Raw genomic sequence first — 18,288 nt, 5'->3', positions numbered from 1 at the left:
TGCACAAATATCATTTTACTGTGCATCTTCACCTCCAGCTGCAGCTTTGCAATAGAGGAGTCAAGTAGAGTTGACAGAGAGCACTGAAAGAGCTAAAGAGATTTTGATTATGATCATTTTGAAACTTGTTCTATTTTTAAACTCATTCAAATAACGCACCCTCTTCACTCGGATTTTATTCAGGTCTTTAGATGAGATTTTATTCTTGGAATCATTTTGTCTGGTGCAAATTCTTGTATTATCTCTTAGAAGGGAAAAATATTTTCATAAAAAGTGTAACAATTCAGATGTATTTCACACTGTGTTGGTTGAGAACATGAAACTTTAATATTCACTTTAGGGAAATTTGATCAATGCAGGTACAAATGGCTGCAGGACAGATTATTAGAAATGATATAACCATAAGTATGCAATGAACAATATGATGTTTAGCATATTTCATATGTGCTGACTCATCCAGTGAATACACATCAATATTACAGATCAGGAAGAAGTGTCAGCAGATGTCACTCTAAGTGTTTTGTGCATCGCACCATGTGTTCTCAGTGGTTTCCAAGTGCAGCTTTATCACCAACATGTCATCAATGTTTTCCAGTGAAACAAACAGAGCGGCATGGGAGGGGGGATTCGACATGGAGGGAATTTTAAGATACAGCGCATCAAATGTAAAATGAAGTGGAGAGTTGGAATGAGAGGTAGCGTTAAACTCACTGTCAGGTGTAGCACAGCTCTCTGGGCACAGATGGCACCAGCACTGTTATGGGGAAAGCAGTTTCATTCCCACTGAGGCCACTCATCTTCAAAATAAATGCAGTTATTTTACTGCAATGTGCTTTGGACAGAAATTACTGGAGAGTGTCATCTAGCTGGCAAACAGGATGAACTGGATGGTGTGATGCTGTTTGGCCGAATATACCGACTGTACTCACACACTCTGGGAAACCGCATTTTTATTGTTTTACTGCATATAAATCTAGTTTGATGTTATGTTGGTGAAGGAAAGCAGCAACAAGAAGAGAATATATGAAGTCATATTATTGCCTGTGATCTGTTTTCCTTTCTGCTGCAAAACTTCCATTGCTTTCTCACAGTGGCTGAGTCTCTTTTAAACAAACATTTAAATCTGACTGATTTGACTGTTGGCTCTTTGTATTTAGACAGAGCTTTCAGGGCTTGTGGTGTTCCACGATGCCTGCCACATGTTGAGTCTTTGCAATGAGCTGCTCTATACCACATGTAATGCTCTGCCATGTTCAGCATTTTACCTTTCTTTTAAAGTGAAGAGAGAACACAATTGCACGCCCTTGGTGTGAGAGAATAAATCAAAATGGAATTATAAAGCAGCTGAGAAAGGGGGCTGAGTGAGAATTTCATGGTGTTGAAGTTTGAAGTGCAGATTCTTGCAGTATTGCCAGAGCCACATGGAGTGTGGCCATTTTCCCTCTTTTCCTAGTTCCTGTGCGATTAGCCACCTGCAAAGATATAAAATTGCATGGGGAAAGCTGTATTTGTTGACACATGCTCTTGCTCTGCTTTTCTAGGAGGCGTTCAGGTCACAGGTGATCATTTGACTTGATAATTCCCCCAGGCTGCGTGTACCAGTGACCCTTAGGCCATCTGACAGAAACACACACACACACACACACATGCTAAACCACACAATGGTTAACTGTAGAACACAGTTGCTCATGAAAGTGAAGAATAACAAAAATCTTCTCTTCTTCAGCCATTTAAAGAAAAAAAACTTAATTTTGAACTCCTTGTGTTTTGAGTGAGCCGCACAGCATCTTTGAAGTTCACCTTTTAATGCTTGTTTTTGTCACTATGTCTGTAGTTTCTCCAGAGGTAATTTGCTTTGTTTTAGAGATGATATCAGAATGATGAAGAGGAATTATGGCGATGCCCTTGTTTGAATCTGTTTGATGCATCTAAGGTTTAATTAATTGAAGTGTGACAAGAATTATGATTGCAGACCTGACAAGTCATCAAAGACATTAGCTCTTAGTGATCCTGGTATATCAGACTGTCTGATGTAAGTGCTGTCGGGTGGTTTGGTGATATTTTTTTTTTTTTTTTTTAATGCAAGTCTTTGAATATATTATTGGCAATAATTGGAGATCACTGCATGTGTGGATGTATATGTGAGCCACTCAGATCGAATGCTGCGATATTTCCTGTGGCACTCGAGCATCCTTTGACCGTGCAGAGCCAGCATCTGCCATCTGGAGGTTAATCTTTGCAAAAACACTCATGTTTCAGATACGACATTAATGCACACATTAATGCAGAATCACACGTTACCATTAATGCAGAATCACATGTAGATACACAGTATATCCTTCTAAACAGATATCCTTCTAGATGTTTGGCTGAATGTGACAAATTACCTCCCTTCCCCCAAAGATGCCATCTCCTCACAAACTCACCAGTTTCTGTCAAACAACTCAAGACAACAACCCCACAGGGGCTATCAGCCTGACACACCAGGAATCTCTCTGTTTCTCTCCCTCTCTCTCTTTTCTCTGCAGGGTGAAAGAAGGGACAAGGTCCTTTACAGTGACTCAGATGTGCAAAATGTCAGGAATGTTTAGGCTTGTTTGAGTTCTCAGATGAAGAATTTTTGTGCCGAGCATCAGTAAAATTTAGGCTGACCACATGATTTTAGATGTGTGACTGAGTGCATTAGTGCTCTCTGTAACGGAGACAAAGTGCTAGACTTCTTCTGCGCGCGTGCGTGTGTGTGTGTGTGTGTGTGTGTGTGTGTGTGTGTGTGTGTGTGTGTGTGTGTGTGTGTGTGTGTGTGTGTGTGTGTGTTGTCTGACTGCTTGACTGTAGCGTGGGCACTCTGCCAGAGTTGCACAGAGCTCTGGTCATGTTCACAGCTCTGTCCCCTGACATCCCAGTTTGAAGCACAGCCAACCACAGACCAGAGACATGTTACAGCACCAATGAGGAGGCAGACTGAGGCTGGAAAGAAAAGGGTGTCAAGCTACACAAGCCAATCAGGCTAATCTGAAGGCCATCCAGAACTCAGCAGGCTAGTCTGTGATACTAGCCTGCCAGACTGCTTGACCACTGACTTGTGAGACAGACCACGTGAAGCCTCCTAAAAGTCATTCATTTGTATTTCATCAGCATGCATACGAGCACACCACACATGCCGGTGAATTATATTAGCATTTAAATTTGCTTAAATGTGTCTGCAAGGATGATGGTTCTCTGTAATATGAGTGGACAATTGCCTTGTAGCTCATTTCCTTCAGTGGGTCATTAAGGAAAGTTTTCTGAGAAGGAGTTATTAGAATTCCTTAAAGGCTTCCCTTAAGGCCTGTATTCCCTGCAGAATATGGTTATTAGTCCCAGCCTCCCAAAGAGCCCTCCCTCCACTGCTGCCACTTTGCAGCACCATGGATAGCGCTCATCAATGTTTATGGGAGCAATTCATGATAGGAGTGTTTTTAATTCTATTTTGCTCCTTCTTTTGCTTCCTCCTCTACACTCACAGACACAGCTAGGGTGGGTGACGTTTGGTTTTGAAATGGAAAACATTTCCAGGTTGCAAAGATGCTTTTAACTGGGAAAATGAAGGAGGATGGGATTTGGAGGGGGAAAAGTGAAAGGAAATGAATTCAAATTTTCATTCTCACTTCATACTGGCATGCAGTGATTTATCGTATTTAGTTTCCTCGACTCACTCATGCTCACTGATTTTAATTGAAAGCTCTGCCATTCTGTCTGTTGGTACGTGTTCATCCCACAAATCTAAAGAGCAGGCAGATGTAGTTGAACACAGCAATTATTTATGGTTACATTTGCTCATTATTGTGATGATAACATTGTTATTATATATTATTCCATTTATTTTTAAGTATATTGAGCCAGTTAGGGACACGATTTGTGTGTGTGTGTGTGTGTGTGTGTGTGTGTGTGTGTGTGTGTGTGTGTGTGTGTGTGTGTGTGTGTGTGTGTGTGTGTATTTTTCTGTTGTGTTTTTGGAATTGCAGTTTATGGAAATATTATAAAATTGTATAATATAGCAATATATGATGAAAAATTAATATAAAAGTATAGATACTGCAAGACTGAAGCTTATACACTTTTGCTCCGCTTATGCTACAGTCACACTAAGGAAAACAGTGGCTGGAGACCACGGCACGACCAGAATATTGAAGCCATATGCCAAGTATGCCAAGAACAAGCAATCTTGTTACCTTTGAAATGGTCGCTTCAAAAACGAGGATCAGGTCTGTCACCACTGGCAGTCAGGTTGCCTCCCACCAGGCAACCTGTGTAATCACCTTGCAATTGAAAATGGTCACAACTACTTGCAGTCAGTTGCTGAATGTGAAAAATATTTAATGCAATCACCAGGCAACCACAGATTTTTTTTTTTACCTAGTTGCAAGGAGGGCATTCTTATTTTTACTGTAATGTGACTGAGCCATTACTCAAAAATGGCAGCTGCAGCGCCACCATGTGGTGATGAATAATGCAAAATGTTTTTGTCTTATCTTGGGAACTGTGAGATGTGCAACAAAAATTCTTGTACAGTATATACTGTATATGGATTTAGTTTAATATGATGAGGAGATCATTCTTGGTTACGCACATTTCATCCAACCATCATTAGACTCAGAACATAGTATACCATGTTTGCCTGCTTTTTATTTTAAGAAACTTTTTTTTTAATGTGTTTGATTAACATATAAAATGCTGTGAGTCTTGAATGGTTCATCCAGTTCCAAGCATCAAATAAGTCTTGATCCTGTTAGCTTGTAAACTGGTTTTTGGTATTAGTTTTTTTTTTTTTTTTTTTAATATCAGACTTTTTTGGTAGACAGCTGACCCCAGTGAAATAGTCACATAATCAGGCTGCTTTGAACAGGTTAAAAGCCACTACCAGCTTTAGATGCTGCAAGTTGCATCAGTTTTCAGCAAACACCCCCACCCACCCACCCACACACTCACACACACACACACACACACACACACACACTTGCATACTTTCTCCCGGAATTGCTATCTTTTGTTCCATAAATACTGCATATTCCACCCAGCGCTCCCTGACATTTCTCAGGAAATCTTAAAAATTATTATATATGAAATATGCTTGGATTCTCCAAAGAATATTTTGCTAGCGCCCACATCAGTTTGAGGATTTGTGCAGGAGTGTGTTTGAGATGCGTGTTTATGCTTTTCTATCCTCATGTGTAAAGATTCAGACTAAAAGTTTGTACTGTATGTTTCCTCCATGTATAAATGAATGTATTTGGGTCTTAGCAGCGAAAAATGTTCTGTATGTCGTTGACTCAGCGGAGTCACAGGGGAGCTGTGGTGATGAGATTGTTGTTGTGATGTAGAGTTCTCCGTGCTTCCTGCATGCAGATAATACATGACTTTCAGAGCAAATTGTGCATGTTTGTGGGTTTGCGTGAAGGGGCGGGGGTCTGTGCTTTTGCCTCCAGCTAATGATGTAATTATGCTGAAAACAAACGCAACAACCAAACCCATTTAAGAAGAGTTACACAAACAAAGTCAAAACAGAGAAATATGAAATCAGCAAACTGAGGATTTTTGTCACTCATTAAGGGAAGATTTCTGATTTTTGTCTCATTAGCAGAAAAGCCTGCATGTCGAACCCCTGTAGTTGTTTTTTTCCGTGTAGTTGTTTTCGTCAGCTGTTTTGTTTTTCCTTAAAAATGGAACAGATTATTGGAGTTTGCTTTCTGTTAACTTTGTTTTTCTTCCTCAGGCCACATCTCTCCATGGAAAGCCTCCAAACAGGTACAGTGATTGAACTGAATGGATTTCTGCTTGTGTGTTAGGGATCAGTGTTGGTTGCAGAGACTGTGTTACCTGAGAGGTGTTTGGCTTTTACTTTATTGTGAAAAGAGACTGCCTCCCCTGAGCTGCTTATTACTTTGATCACATCAGATCGAAGCTCTCACTGGCATGGGGGGTACATTCAGACATATGAATGTCACCTCATTTAAGTTTGAATGTGGTTGTTGATTCGTTGATTTAAATTCATAATAAGCTGCCTCCTGCCCAAAAAGTTATTTTTTGCTTTAAACTAAATATATCTCATGTGCTTCATATGTCTGCCCATATTTCTTATTAAGTCTGATCATGCTTCTTTATTTAGGTACCTGATTCTTAACATTAATTTCTGCATATCTGCACACACAGTCACATCCTTCAGCATTTAGAGACGAACACCATTTTCATAATTTTGCCTCTGCAGTGATTCTGAAATGCGGTAATCAAGATGTGATTGAAGTGTAGACTCTTAGCTTTAATTCAAGGGCTTTTAGGAATTGCAGCCATTTTCCGGTCGCTCCACTTTCACAGGTTCCAAAGCAACTGGACAAACCAATCATAGATGTAAGACTGATTTTTAACACCTAGATGCAAAAAATGAAATCATTGACTTCATAGACTTTGGGGATCACCAAATGCTGCGTTTCCTTCAGAAGGAGGATGGTTTGCAAGGCCTTTACTGCAGCTGCTTGTTGGTGCATGGTCTAATGAGCTAACATCTAATGATGGTCTCTGCCATTAAATAACATTAAATTTCTTTACCTTAAGTATGTTTCAGGTCATTGTTAATCTGTAATATGAATCACATCCAATCAGTTTTGCAGTATTCAACTGGACCTGAGAGGAGAATATATCTCTGCATAATTTGAAATTCATCCTCCTACTTCAATTAGCAGTCACATCCTCAATAAACACTAGTGACTGATAGATTGTTATGCTTTGGGCCGTAAGCCCTTCGCTTACACTTCCACGCCTCTCTCTTCTCTTTCACTCTGATAAAAGCTTGTACTGCAGTACTGTACAAAAGTCGTGAGCCATCCCACATTTCTCTATATTTTTGCATCCCAGGAGACAGACTTTCTTGTAATTTTTTTGAAGTGGTTTTGACCAATAGTTCTCCAGTCTTATAAAAAAGATTTTTTGGACACTGGCTGCTTTTCCAGTCCTTGTACGCAGCCATTTTCAGAGGAAGTTTTTTCAAGCTACTTAACACAGACCTATGAGTCATTAAAACATAAAAAAGGCACCTAACTCAAGGGATTATCCAGTGTTGCATCTACACATTACAGATTAAAAACCAATCTTTCACTTTGGTACTAGCAACCTGTCGCAAAAAAAAAAAAAAAAAATTGTTTTCATTTCTTTAGTTGAATCTACAAAAAATGTCAAATTTTGACAAACATAAAATAGTATTTTTGCACCAACAAAGTAATTCCCAAAGAGCTATTAGCCAAAATTCCACTGTGACAGTCTCCAATGGCAAAAATCCAAAAAATGGTGTATGCAGCCTTTTATTTGTTATTTTAAAGTCCATTATTGTTTGAATTCCTATGGTAAGTCATTGACCAATGTGCAGGTTATATCAGATATGGAAACCTAAACCTATGATGCACAAACAGTGCACAGTGAGACTGTAATTTTCTTGGAAGCAGTTAGACATTTGAAGCATTTGATCCTGAACATTTAGCAGGAGGAGTCTTAAAGAATTCATGGAGACATATTTGAACTTCTTAAAAAATATATAAATTATTCATTCTTATTGTTTGTCCAAAAATGTGTCAGGAAGGAATTTTTAAAAAACAGACACAATTGAACAAAGTCTTCAGTTAAACATTTGTTGTTGATGCTTCCTTCTAGTTGCCTGACCAATGGGATCCACATGGCAGCCCTCAGGCAAATCTGTCTGGTCCAGTATTGCCACCCGGCACCCCCTTCCCAAACCAGCCACAACACCGCACTTCTGTGCCTGACTCCACCGAAGGCTTCGACCTTAACAAACCCGACCCTTATGACCTTTATGAGAAGTCAAGGGCCATCTACGAGAGCAGACGTGAGTACAGGAAACTTTTTTTTTTTTTTTTAAACTAAAGTTTGTGGTTGCAGATCGAGCATTATTTTAACCGTCAGCTTCTGTATGTCAGGCCCTGAATACGAAGAGGTGGAGGTGCACCTGCTGAGGGAGAAGACTGGATTTGGCTTTCGCATCCTGGGGGGAGACGAAGCCGTGCAGGCTGTGAGTCCGGACGCCCGTGACAAGGCTCGTATGGGACGGGCTGGACCACACTCATATTTAACCTCATACACACCAGCCTCATCTGACTTGCATTTAATCTCATTTCACACACTTCATCTGACCAAAAGCACCCTCCAGACACACACAGACTTGCACACAAGGGCTGTTCTCACACTGACCTGACTCTCTAACTGCTCGGTGCCTCCCATACTGAAGTAACGCCTTGCTAACTTGTCCACGTTGTGCAACAGCATGCAATCTATGATACAGAAAGAATGTGATATAAGGATATAAGGTGAAAAACTGTTACCATGACCCAAAGGTAGTTTACAAGCAACTGTTGTGTAATTCCTCTTGTCTCTGACTCATCTTCTTCACCTTAATCTATGCTGCTAATATTGATTGTCTTTGAACAGATTGTCATTGGCGCTATAATAGAGAACACTCCCGCTGAGCGCGACGGGCGGCTTCGACCCGGGGATGAGCTCATTTCTGTGGATAAAAATGTGGTTGCTGGGAAACCACACAAATACGTAATAGACTTGATGCACGCAGCCGCTCGCAATGGTCAAGTCAGCTTGACTGTGAGAAGGAGAGTGCAAATGCCTGGTGAGGACATGTTTTGTTTTTTGTTTTTTTTTTTTTTTCCTTTTCTTTTTTGTTTTGTGTTTTGTTTTTTTTTTTCACACTTAACCAAGACCAGAGAACAGGCTGCACATTTCACTGGCATCAAATTAAAAAACACAGCTTGGACACGGCACACATGCTAACAGTCTGCGCGCAGGATCTCTGTGTACTTCTCACCCACACGTCCTTTCTGTGGTAGTAGATCATACATACATTTATCCTTTGTTCATTGTCAGCACTGCAGCAGGCTCTGTGGTTTGTGTCTTTCTGGGTGTGCTTCTCCTGCAGGGGCATGCGGTTACAAGAGAGTCATAAATGACAAGCAGAGAAGCCAAGTTTGACTTTGACATGGAATCCCTGCTGGGTTTGAAGCCCACTGTTTTATGCATCAATATTGATTTTTTTTTTCTTCAATGGCTACATTTTTAGCTGCTTTTGCCTTAAAACAATTGTGAAAAATAAATGACCACTGTGCAAAATTAATTAGAGCTGATGCTTTGATTCGTCTCACCTGCTTTCTTTCCCTCCTTCAGGTGAACCATGCCCTGTAAACGGCCGCAGCCCCGGCTCAGTGTCGACACAGCACAGCTCTCCACGTAGCGATGCAGCCTCGGCTTCCGGCCCTCCGGTGGTCGCTGCCCCGGTTGCTACTTCAACACCAGAGGGATCTGCCCTGCAAACCAGTGATGTGGTTATTAACCGGAAGGAGAACGAGGGCTTTGGCTTTGTCATCATCAGCTCTCTGAACAGACCGGAAAATGCCACCGTCATCAGTGAGTTACAGAATGACTTGCATCTGTAAGGATCCCTGAAGGTTATTCCTAAACACAAATGGTGATTTTTACATCCTGATGACCAATTGTCCTAAAGGTAGTAGGAGCACAGGTGCCATTTGGTTTTTGCTACACTTCACTGCTCAAAAACGTAAAGGAATATTTTTTTAATCAGAGTAGAGCATCAAGTCAATCTTCTGGGATATTGATCTGGTCAGTTAAGTAGCAGAGGGGGTTGTTAATCAGCTTCAGCTGCTTTGGTTTTAATTAAATTAACAAGAGGTGCAATAGAGGAGCAACAATGAGACAACCTCCAAAACAGGAATGGTTTTATTATTATTTTTTTTTTACTAGTTTTGCTTTTGGCTATGGTCAGTGTCACTACTGTTAGTTAGCATGAGGTGATATCTGGACCTTACAGAGGTTGCACAGGTAGTCCAGCTCCAGGATGGCATATCAATATGTGCCATTGCCGTAAGGTTTGCTGTGCGTCTTAACACAGTCTCAAGACCATGGAAAAGATTCCAGGAGACAGGTAGTTACTCCAGGAGAGCTGGGCAGGGTTCTAGAAGGTCCTTAACCTATCAGCAGGACCGGTATCATCTCCTCTGTGCAAGGAGGAACAAGATGAGCATTGCCAGAGCCCTGCAAAATGACCTCCAGCAGCCCAGTGGTGTAAATGTGTCTGACCAAACAATCAGAAACAGACTTCAAGAGGGTGGCCTGAGGGCCCGATGTCATCTTGTGGACCATGTGCTCACTGCCCGGCACCATGGAGCCCGACTGGCATTTGCCATAGAATTGGCAGGTCCACCAAAAGTGCCCTGTGCTTTTCATAGGTTCACCCTGAGAACATGTGACAGACGTGAAAGGAGAAGCCATGGGGAACGTGATGCTGCCTGTAACATTGTTCAGCATGACCGGTTTGGTGGTGGGTCAGGGACAGTTTGGAGAGACATATCCATGAAGGAACACACAGACCTCCGGCACCCTGACTGCCATTAGGTATCAGAATGAAATCCTTGGACCCAGTGTCAGACCCTGTGCTGGTGCAAGTAGGTCCTGGGTTCCTCCTGGTGCACCACAGTGCCCAGCTTCATGTGGCAAGAGCATGCAGACAGTTCCTGGAGGATAAAGGAATTGATACCCATGAGTGGCCGTCCATGCTCGCCTGACCTGAATCCAATAGAACACCTCTGGGACATTATGTTTCAGTCCATCTGATGCCACCAGGTTGCATGTTAGACTGTCCAGGAATTCAGTGATGCCCTGGTCCAGATCTAAGAGGAGATACCCCAGGACACCATCCATCGTCTCATTATAGGAGCATACCCCAACATTGTCAGGCATGCATACAAGCATGTGGGAGCCATACAAACATTACAGTACAGAGTACCATTTTGAGTTGCTGCAATGAAATTTTGGCAAAATGGACTAGCCTGTGGGTTGATAAATGTATTTTCCATCAAACAATGTGCCATCCTTTCATTCCTAACACATTACCCAGTCAAAGTGTTCCTTTAATTTTTTTATGCAGTGTATTTAAGTTCTACATGGGGAACAAATTGTAAATGTTAGTACATTACATTTTTTCAAACATGTCAGATGCATTGTAGAATTTTTTTTTTCTTTGTAACTGTACAATGTCTGTTCTCTTTACACTCCATGGCTGAAAAGAGATTTGGTCATTATCATAAAATCACTTCCATTAAAGTGCTGTTTCTTATCCCGTCCAGTAGCTTCAGAGCTTCCATTACCCATGGTCAAGAGAAATCAATTTGTCTTGTAAGACTATAATTTTTTTTTTTTGTTCTTGATTCAGCCTTAAGTAGTATTAAAAGCATCTTTAAAAGCCTTAAATGAGGCTTTATTAAGCAAATGATTACACACTGCTACAGGGAGCTAATGTCTTTCAACAGACGTTTTGACAGATGTTTTGAAGATGAATTCATTCTTCTCAAATGCCCAGCAAATTCTGGGAACATCCACTGCAATCAGCATATTTCTGCATATACCTAAGAATAAACATACCCGCAAAGTGGTCTGGTATACCCATTTTAGTACACTGAATTACACCCTGAACTAAACATTAGTTCAGGATGTAATGCTCAACAATCCCTGAGGGGTTTTCTATGCATGGTGGGTTCAGAGATATTTTGTAATGAAGTGGAAATTTTCTTTTATGTTTTATGTTTCTGCAAAAGCTTCAATTCAAAGTTCCATTTGTTTAGTTTGCATACTATCATCATAAAATGGACATCATTGTTTTCTGTGCTGTAATAGGGAAGCATCAAAATATTTAGACCTCTAATTTTACACAGTGGCTGCACTGTTGCACAGTCACGACTGGTGAAGCTAATGCTGCAATACAAATGTTAATGTGTTGTTTTAACATATTTCTTCAAAATTGCTCACATCAACCACCTTGCTGTTGTCTGTTTCCAGCTGTCCCCCATAAAATAGGACGCATCATCGAGGGCAGCCCAGCAGACAGATGCGGGAAGCTGAAGGTGGGCGACCGGATCCTGGCAGTGAACGGACAGTCCATTATCAGCATGCCGCATGCAGACATTGTCAAGCTTATTAAAGATGCTGGACTGACAGTCACGCTGCACATCATACCAGAGGAGAGTAAGTTTTTTTGCACAGCAAATAAAATTAGATGTTGTTCTGTGAATTTTTGTTTGGCTCCTTTTTTGCCTTTGCGGAAAACTCCCTTTGTTTCAAATGAATATATTTTATTTCACTTTCCCAAGGAAAGCCTTACAAACAAAAGATGTTGCATTTGCTAAGGTTAAAAAGTCAAAAGCCTTTCTATATTTAGTAATCTATAAAGGACAGACAGTTTGTGCTTGGTGATGCAGAAACCTAAAGGTTACGAGGTTCTTTAGCAAATAGAGCAAATAATTCCTCCAATGTTCCTCTTCTGCAAGCTTACACATCCTGAGCATGTGTTATTTGTCAATCCATTTAATTTACTTTTTATTCAGAGCTGAATTTGCCGGTCACGTACAGTTTTATCTGACCCTCTGTTCATCACAGGTTCCCATTCTGGTCCAAGTTCAGAGAAGCAGAGTCCCATGACCCAGAAGCACAGCCCGCAGACCCAGCCCAGTCCTGTAGCCCAGACGAGCCAAGGAGGCACACACTCTGGCCAAATGGCTCTTCAGCCAGGCCAAACAGCCACTCAGCCAGGTCAAGCACCCAGCCAGACACTAGTCCAACCCGGCCAGACACCAGCTCAGACAAACCAAACGGTGACTGGCCCTCCTGCACCAGCAGCCTCCCAGCCTGCACCAGCTGGAACCCAGCAGAGCCCAGTCACACAGCCCTCTGGCCCCCATCCACAGCTCTACCTCCACGATGGCAGGTAAGGCTGTGCTAAGAAGGATTTTCAGCATCAGTGTTTTGTGAGGTTTGTTAAAATGTGAAGAGAATGACTGAAAGAAGGAGGGGCATGAATTTCACAGGTGACAGATGTTAAAGGAAGTGTGCCAATAAGTTCAGCAGAAAACCTGTGACCACAGAGAACTTGTGTCCCAGTCAGAGACTCTGTCTCAGCCTGGTTTCTGCCCAGTTGCATAAGACCACTTAGCTTCTACAGTGCCAGTGAATAATTTACTTTAAGGTATCTCCTCTATAATGCAGGAACCTAGCAATCAGACCCTGATCTGTGTCAAAACTATAAAAGTGTGAGTATGTGCTTGGATGAGTGTGCGTGTGTGTGAGTGTGTGTCTGTGTCTGTGCGTGAGTCTCAGATCAAGACACTGTGAGCAGCACTCCCAGAGCTGTGGGTTTATGCCCATTTTGCAAGTGTGAACTAGATAAAAGTTTCATAACATAGGCTGATATTTCCACCCATCCATTTTATGCTGAGCCTCATCTGCACACCTAACGTAATTCTCTGCTTTTTTCCTCCTTCGCATCTCCCGAGTTCCTTCAACAGTAAATTTATACCATTAAGGACAATGTCCATGTGGGAAGACCATCTTTAATGCTTCTTGAAATTGATGTTTTCATCTCTCTTCTCTGATTTTTTTTTATGTCAACTTTTCTTTCTTATGGCAGGTCAGAGGTAAAAGCAAGGCAGGATGTCAAACCTGACTTCCGCCATCCTCCATTCACTGACTATCGACAACCTCCAGTAGACTATCGTCACCCACCGGTGACTGATTATCGCCAGCCACCAACACTGGACTACAGACATCCGCCTGGTCTGCTGGACTTTAGACAGCACCCTGCAGCTGCCCAGTTCCCTCTGGGGATCCCAGCTGACTTCAGACCACAGGTAGAGCTTGACCAAGAACTGTCTGCTTATGTTGACCGTACATCCTTCATTTGTATGCAGGTTTGTAACTTATTGCAGATAAAGTTATCATAATCTTTGTTGACATAGCAACCATATATTTTATTTGCTGTTTTTCTGTTGTAAATTGTCTGCATTTTGTTCTGCAGGACTATGATTACTTTACAGTGGAGCTTGAGAAAAGTGCTAAAGGTTTTGGCTTCAGTATTCGTGGAGGCAGAGAGTACAAGATGGACCTGTTTGTGTTGCGCCTTGCAGAGGATGGTCCTGCTATACGAAATGGAAGGATGAGGGTGAGATAAGGAAAACCATGACAGAGTGAAAGCACTCGTTGGCGGATGATTGGGATTACAGTTGGTGAATATGAACGGCTCTGTTTTGTTCTTTGTTTTTTAATGGAAAAAGTAAGCCTGATTAATCCAGCCTCAGACACACACACACACATCTAGAGATGGTGTAAAGTTTAGCAGAGCATGGATTTTTGTCTTCTGCTTAAGCGAGTAAGTATAAATCCATGTGAACTGAGTAAACCCTCTGCTCACCCTTAACCACTCTTGTTGAAATGCACTTGAACAAGGCTCTTAATGGCACTCATTCCCCAGTTGCTCAGTGGAGGTTCCCCAGCAGAAGACTGGTTGCGTAGAAAAGTTACCCTTCTGTTAGTAAACAGCGGTTGTCAGAAATTGACCCTGTCCTGTGTGTATCTCTTCAAGGTTGGAGATCAGATCATAGAGATTAATGGAGACAGCACTAGGGACATGACTCACGCCCGCGCCATTGAACTCATCAAAGCAGGAGGCAGGCGAGTCAGGCTGCTGTTAAAGAGAGGCACAGGACAGGTGCCAGAATATGGTGAGTTTTCCTGACAAAAACTAGTCTCATTGTTTACATTTGTTCACTCCAGTCTCTGAAATACTGTCTTTTAAAAGTCTCATACTAGGGATTTATTTTTTGCCTTTTAACTTAACTCAAGAACATATTAACATATATTAATATTGTTCCACTTTTTGCTCCTCAACTAATACGTGGTAAACTACTTTGATTAAACAGTAGATGGTAACAACCAACTCTCAAGCCTTCATGTGTTGTAACCCCTCTGCTTTAAGTCTAATGATTGGTATAGGCTTTTACTTGCCTTCCCTCAGGAATGGTACCTTCCAACCTCTCCATGTGCATGAAAGGTGACACACTAAGCTCCCCCTATTTCTTCCTAATGGGCCACTCTAAAGACACGGTTTGTGAAAACTGCATGTCTCTCTCTCCATACCGATTAATCTGTGTGCAATGTAGATGTACTGACTATGATCATGGGTTTCTGCATGTGGGACTTGCAGGCATGTGCGTATCTGTGCTTGTGTGTGTTGTAATAAGAGTGAAAAATGGTTTGTAGTGACCCTCCAGGTATAATTATATCATCCTGAAGAGAGCTGTGAAGTAAACATTGTACTCAGAGCTGCTCGGGATCAGTCTGTCACACAACTATAAATACACTGTATTGCCAAAAGTATTCACTCACCTACCCAAATCATTGAATTCAGATGTTCCAATTGCTTTCATGGCCACAGGTGTATAAATCCAAGCACCTAGACATGCAGACTGCTTCTATAAACATTTGTGAAAGAATGGGTCGCTCTCAGGAGCTCAGCGTGGTACCATGATAGGATGCCGCCTGTGCAACAAGTCCAGTTGTGAAATTTCCTCACTACCAAATACTTCACAGTCAACTGTTAGTGGTATTATAACAAAGTGGAAGTGATTGGGAATGACGGCAACTCAGCCACAAAGTGATAGGCCACATACAATGACAAAGTGGGATCAGCAGCACACAGTACGGAGAGAGGTCGCCAACTTTCTGTAGAGTCAATCACTGCAGACCTCCAAACTTCATGTGGCCTTCAGAGTAGCTCAAGAACAGTGCATGGAGAGCTTCATGGAATGGGGTTCCATGGCCAAGCAGCTGCATCCAAGCCTTACATCACCAACCACTATGCAAAGCATCAGATGCAATGGTGTAAAGCACGCTGCCATTAGACTCTAGAGCAGTGGAGATGTGTTCTCTGGATGAGTCTGATGGACAAGTCTGGATTTGGTGGTTACCAGGAGAACGGTACTTGTCTGACTGCACTGTGCCAAGTGTAAAGTTTGGTGGAAGGGGGATTATGGTGTGGGGTTGTTTTTCAGGAGTTGGGCTTGGCCCCTTAGTTCCAGTGAAAGGAACTCTTAATGCTTCAGAATACCAAGACATTTTGGACAGTTTCATGCTCCCAACTTTGTGGAAACAGTTTGGGGATGGCCCCTTCCTGTTCTAACATGACTGTACACCAGTGCACAAAGCAAGGTCCACAAAGACAGGGATGAGCATGTTTGGTGTGGAAGAACTTGACTGTACAAAGTCCTGACCTCAACCTGACTCTTGGGATGAATTAGAGTGGAGACTGCGAGCCAGGCCTGCTCGTCCAATATCAGTGTCCGACCTCACAAGTGCACTTCTGAAAGAATGGTCAAATATTCCCATAGCTGCAAAGTTATTAAAGCTGCAAAGGGTGGGCCGACATTGTGTTAAACCCTATGGATTACGAATGGAATGTTGCTCAAATTCATATTTGTGTGAAGACAGATAAGCGAATACTTTTGACAATAAAGTATATGTTAACTGTTTACAAGCACTGAATAAATCCTGGCACATAGGTCTGTTGTTGTGCTGCTTATACACATGCAAGTTTACCTGATATTGTAAAAGAACATGTTTTTCTGTTTTTTTTTCTTTCACTTGATTCTGTCTCTGTATGCATGTGCATGCTTGTTTTCCACCTGTTTCATCTCAGTCCATTTGAGTGTACTTTCTTCCTCCCTGACAGACTGTGCCGGCCCCTGGGATTCCCTTTCTACAACCCACTCTGCCCTGCAGGAAGTGACCCTGGAACCTCACCTGAATCCATTGCTCCCATCCCATCCAGTGTCAGCCCCAGACTCCCCTCATCAACTCCCTCTAGAGGCCACAGTGTGTATGGCAGACAAAGCTCCAAAGCTGACAGACCACAGCTCCATTAGAGGGGCTGCAGGTGGCAGGTCCACCGAGCAGAAATGCATCATCAGGGGTCAGGGAACCCCTCAGGGGTCGGGAGAGATGGACTGTGGACCGGGTGACAGACAGCTTCGGGCTTTGCCTTCCAAAGCTGTTGTGGGAAGGTGCATTGACAGAAGAGATAGGCAAAGGGAGATTTGCTCCCCCTGCTGTGAAAGAAAGGGCCTGCATACACAGGCATTAAGCACTATCTGGCCCTGGGACCCATATGCAGGTATGAATTTAAATGGAGCCTCTCAGGGCAGTGGAGATGGACATATCAGCCTCCAGGAGAGGTTGGTGTCCAGAGGTCTGTTCTCCAGAGAAGATGAGAGGGCCAGTGGCCATATTGGGCTCTGTTGCCCCTCCAAAACCGTAGAAGATCCTCCAGCAAGGAGTGCAGCTGCCTCCCCGAGGCCCTGGAATGTCCCCGGTTCTGACAAACTGCCTGGCACCCTGAGGTCCTGGACCTCCACAGTAAGCAGGTAGAATGGACCTTATTGGTTTGGGCTCCTCACGGCTCCTCATTCAGTTCACCACTGGACCTCTCAGAAAATCGGTAAATCTCCCCTGCCGTCTCTCTCTGCCCTGTTTTCATCTCCATCTACTTCTGAGGTCATGTTTTATATTTCAGTTGTTGTTACAAGATGATTATTACACCCACCACCTTAAAGACAAAGAAACTTACACAGCTATTGTAACATATGGTCTAAACCTGATGGGGACCCTTGTACGTGACCGCTGATGTTCTGATCACAGATGGAGCGATGATGCCTGACTCTGAGTGGAGCTGTGCTTTCGATATGTACCTTTAACTGCTTAATCGTATCTGGTTCAGACCGGTTATTGCAGCGTGGCCTCACATGGAAAAAGGAAGAGAAACATATGTTCAACCAGGAGATTTCTTTCTTTTTTGGCTCTATTTTCTCTGTGCAGTGGGAACAATGAGACTACACGTGTCAGATGGAGACAGTGACACTGAAACTCCTGGAACACATGGCACTGACCCCAACAACAGCCTGGTTAACCTGACATATGTTAAATCGCACATGCCTACCAATATATCATACACTATAAATGTAAAGATGTGAAAAATATGTACATTTGGTAAACTCAGAAACATACCTATTGGTGTTTTTGAGGCAGTGTTGTAGTTAGACACATTGTTTTAAAAAAAAAAAAAAAAAAAAAAAAAAGAAAGAAATCCAGGACAGTATTTTAGGATCACTATTTCCATGGCCTCGTCTATAAACTACATATCAAAGACTGTACGAGACACCACACCCAGACCTCTGAGGGAGGCGGTGTTTGTGTGCATGGATATAAACCACCATGTCTTTAGACAGGGACTCATGTCTTTTAAAGGCAGAACATCATGAGACGTGGAGCAGACCAGTCGGTGAGACAAAAAGGATTTTTTTTCCCCACAGAATTGAACTTTTAGGTAACTGAAGACAGTTGGCT

General features: G+C 42.4%; 1 protein-coding gene and 1 long non-coding RNA gene across 3 annotated transcripts in view; one reads left to right on the top strand and one right to left on the bottom strand.

The window, feature by feature from the left end:
- LOC115782074 (membrane-associated guanylate kinase, WW and PDZ domain-containing protein 2-like) overlaps nt 1-18,028 on the top strand; it is a 94,472-nt gene extending 76,444 nt beyond the window's left edge. Inside the window, exons 12-23 of one of the 2 annotated variants that reach the window (XM_030732079.1) lie at nt 5,753-5,784; nt 7,678-7,870; nt 7,962-8,077; nt 8,470-8,662; nt 9,214-9,453; nt 11,899-12,084; nt 12,496-12,823; nt 13,523-13,742; nt 13,910-14,053; nt 14,474-14,612; nt 14,906-14,941; nt 16,619-18,028. In XM_030732079.1, the coding sequence (XP_030587939.1) occupies nt 5,753-5,784; nt 7,678-7,870; nt 7,962-8,077; nt 8,470-8,662; nt 9,214-9,453; nt 11,899-12,084; nt 12,496-12,823; nt 13,523-13,742; nt 13,910-14,053; nt 14,474-14,612; nt 14,906-14,941; nt 16,619-17,313 (2,522 nt within the window). In that variant the 3' untranslated portion in view covers nt 17,314-18,028. Of the gene's footprint in view, nt 1-5,752; nt 5,785-7,677; nt 7,871-7,961; nt 8,078-8,469; nt 8,663-9,213; nt 9,454-11,898; nt 12,085-12,495; nt 12,824-13,522; nt 13,803-13,909; nt 14,054-14,473; nt 14,613-14,905; nt 14,942-16,618 lie in introns of both variants that reach the window. The other variant, XM_030732078.1, reaches the window with a different exon arrangement.
- LOC115782089 (uncharacterized) lies at nt 337-8,550 on the bottom strand. The gene is made up of 3 exons (XR_004020115.1): nt 8,432-8,550; nt 8,233-8,312; nt 337-1,472 (listed from the first exon to the last, which is right to left on the bottom strand). It is a non-coding gene; the product is annotated as an uncharacterized LOC115782089 (long non-coding RNA).
- Nucleotides 18,029-18,288: the final 260 nt, after the last annotated feature.

The sequence above is a fragment of the Archocentrus centrarchus genome, chromosome 6 (genome assembly GCF_007364275.1).
Source record: "Archocentrus centrarchus isolate MPI-CPG fArcCen1 chromosome 6, fArcCen1, whole genome shotgun sequence".
In the NCBI taxonomy this organism is placed as follows: Eukaryota; Metazoa; Chordata; class Actinopteri; order Cichliformes; family Cichlidae; genus Archocentrus; species Archocentrus centrarchus.
Note: the sequence above shows the minus strand (reverse complement) of the source record. Positions and strands in the feature narration are given on the sequence as shown.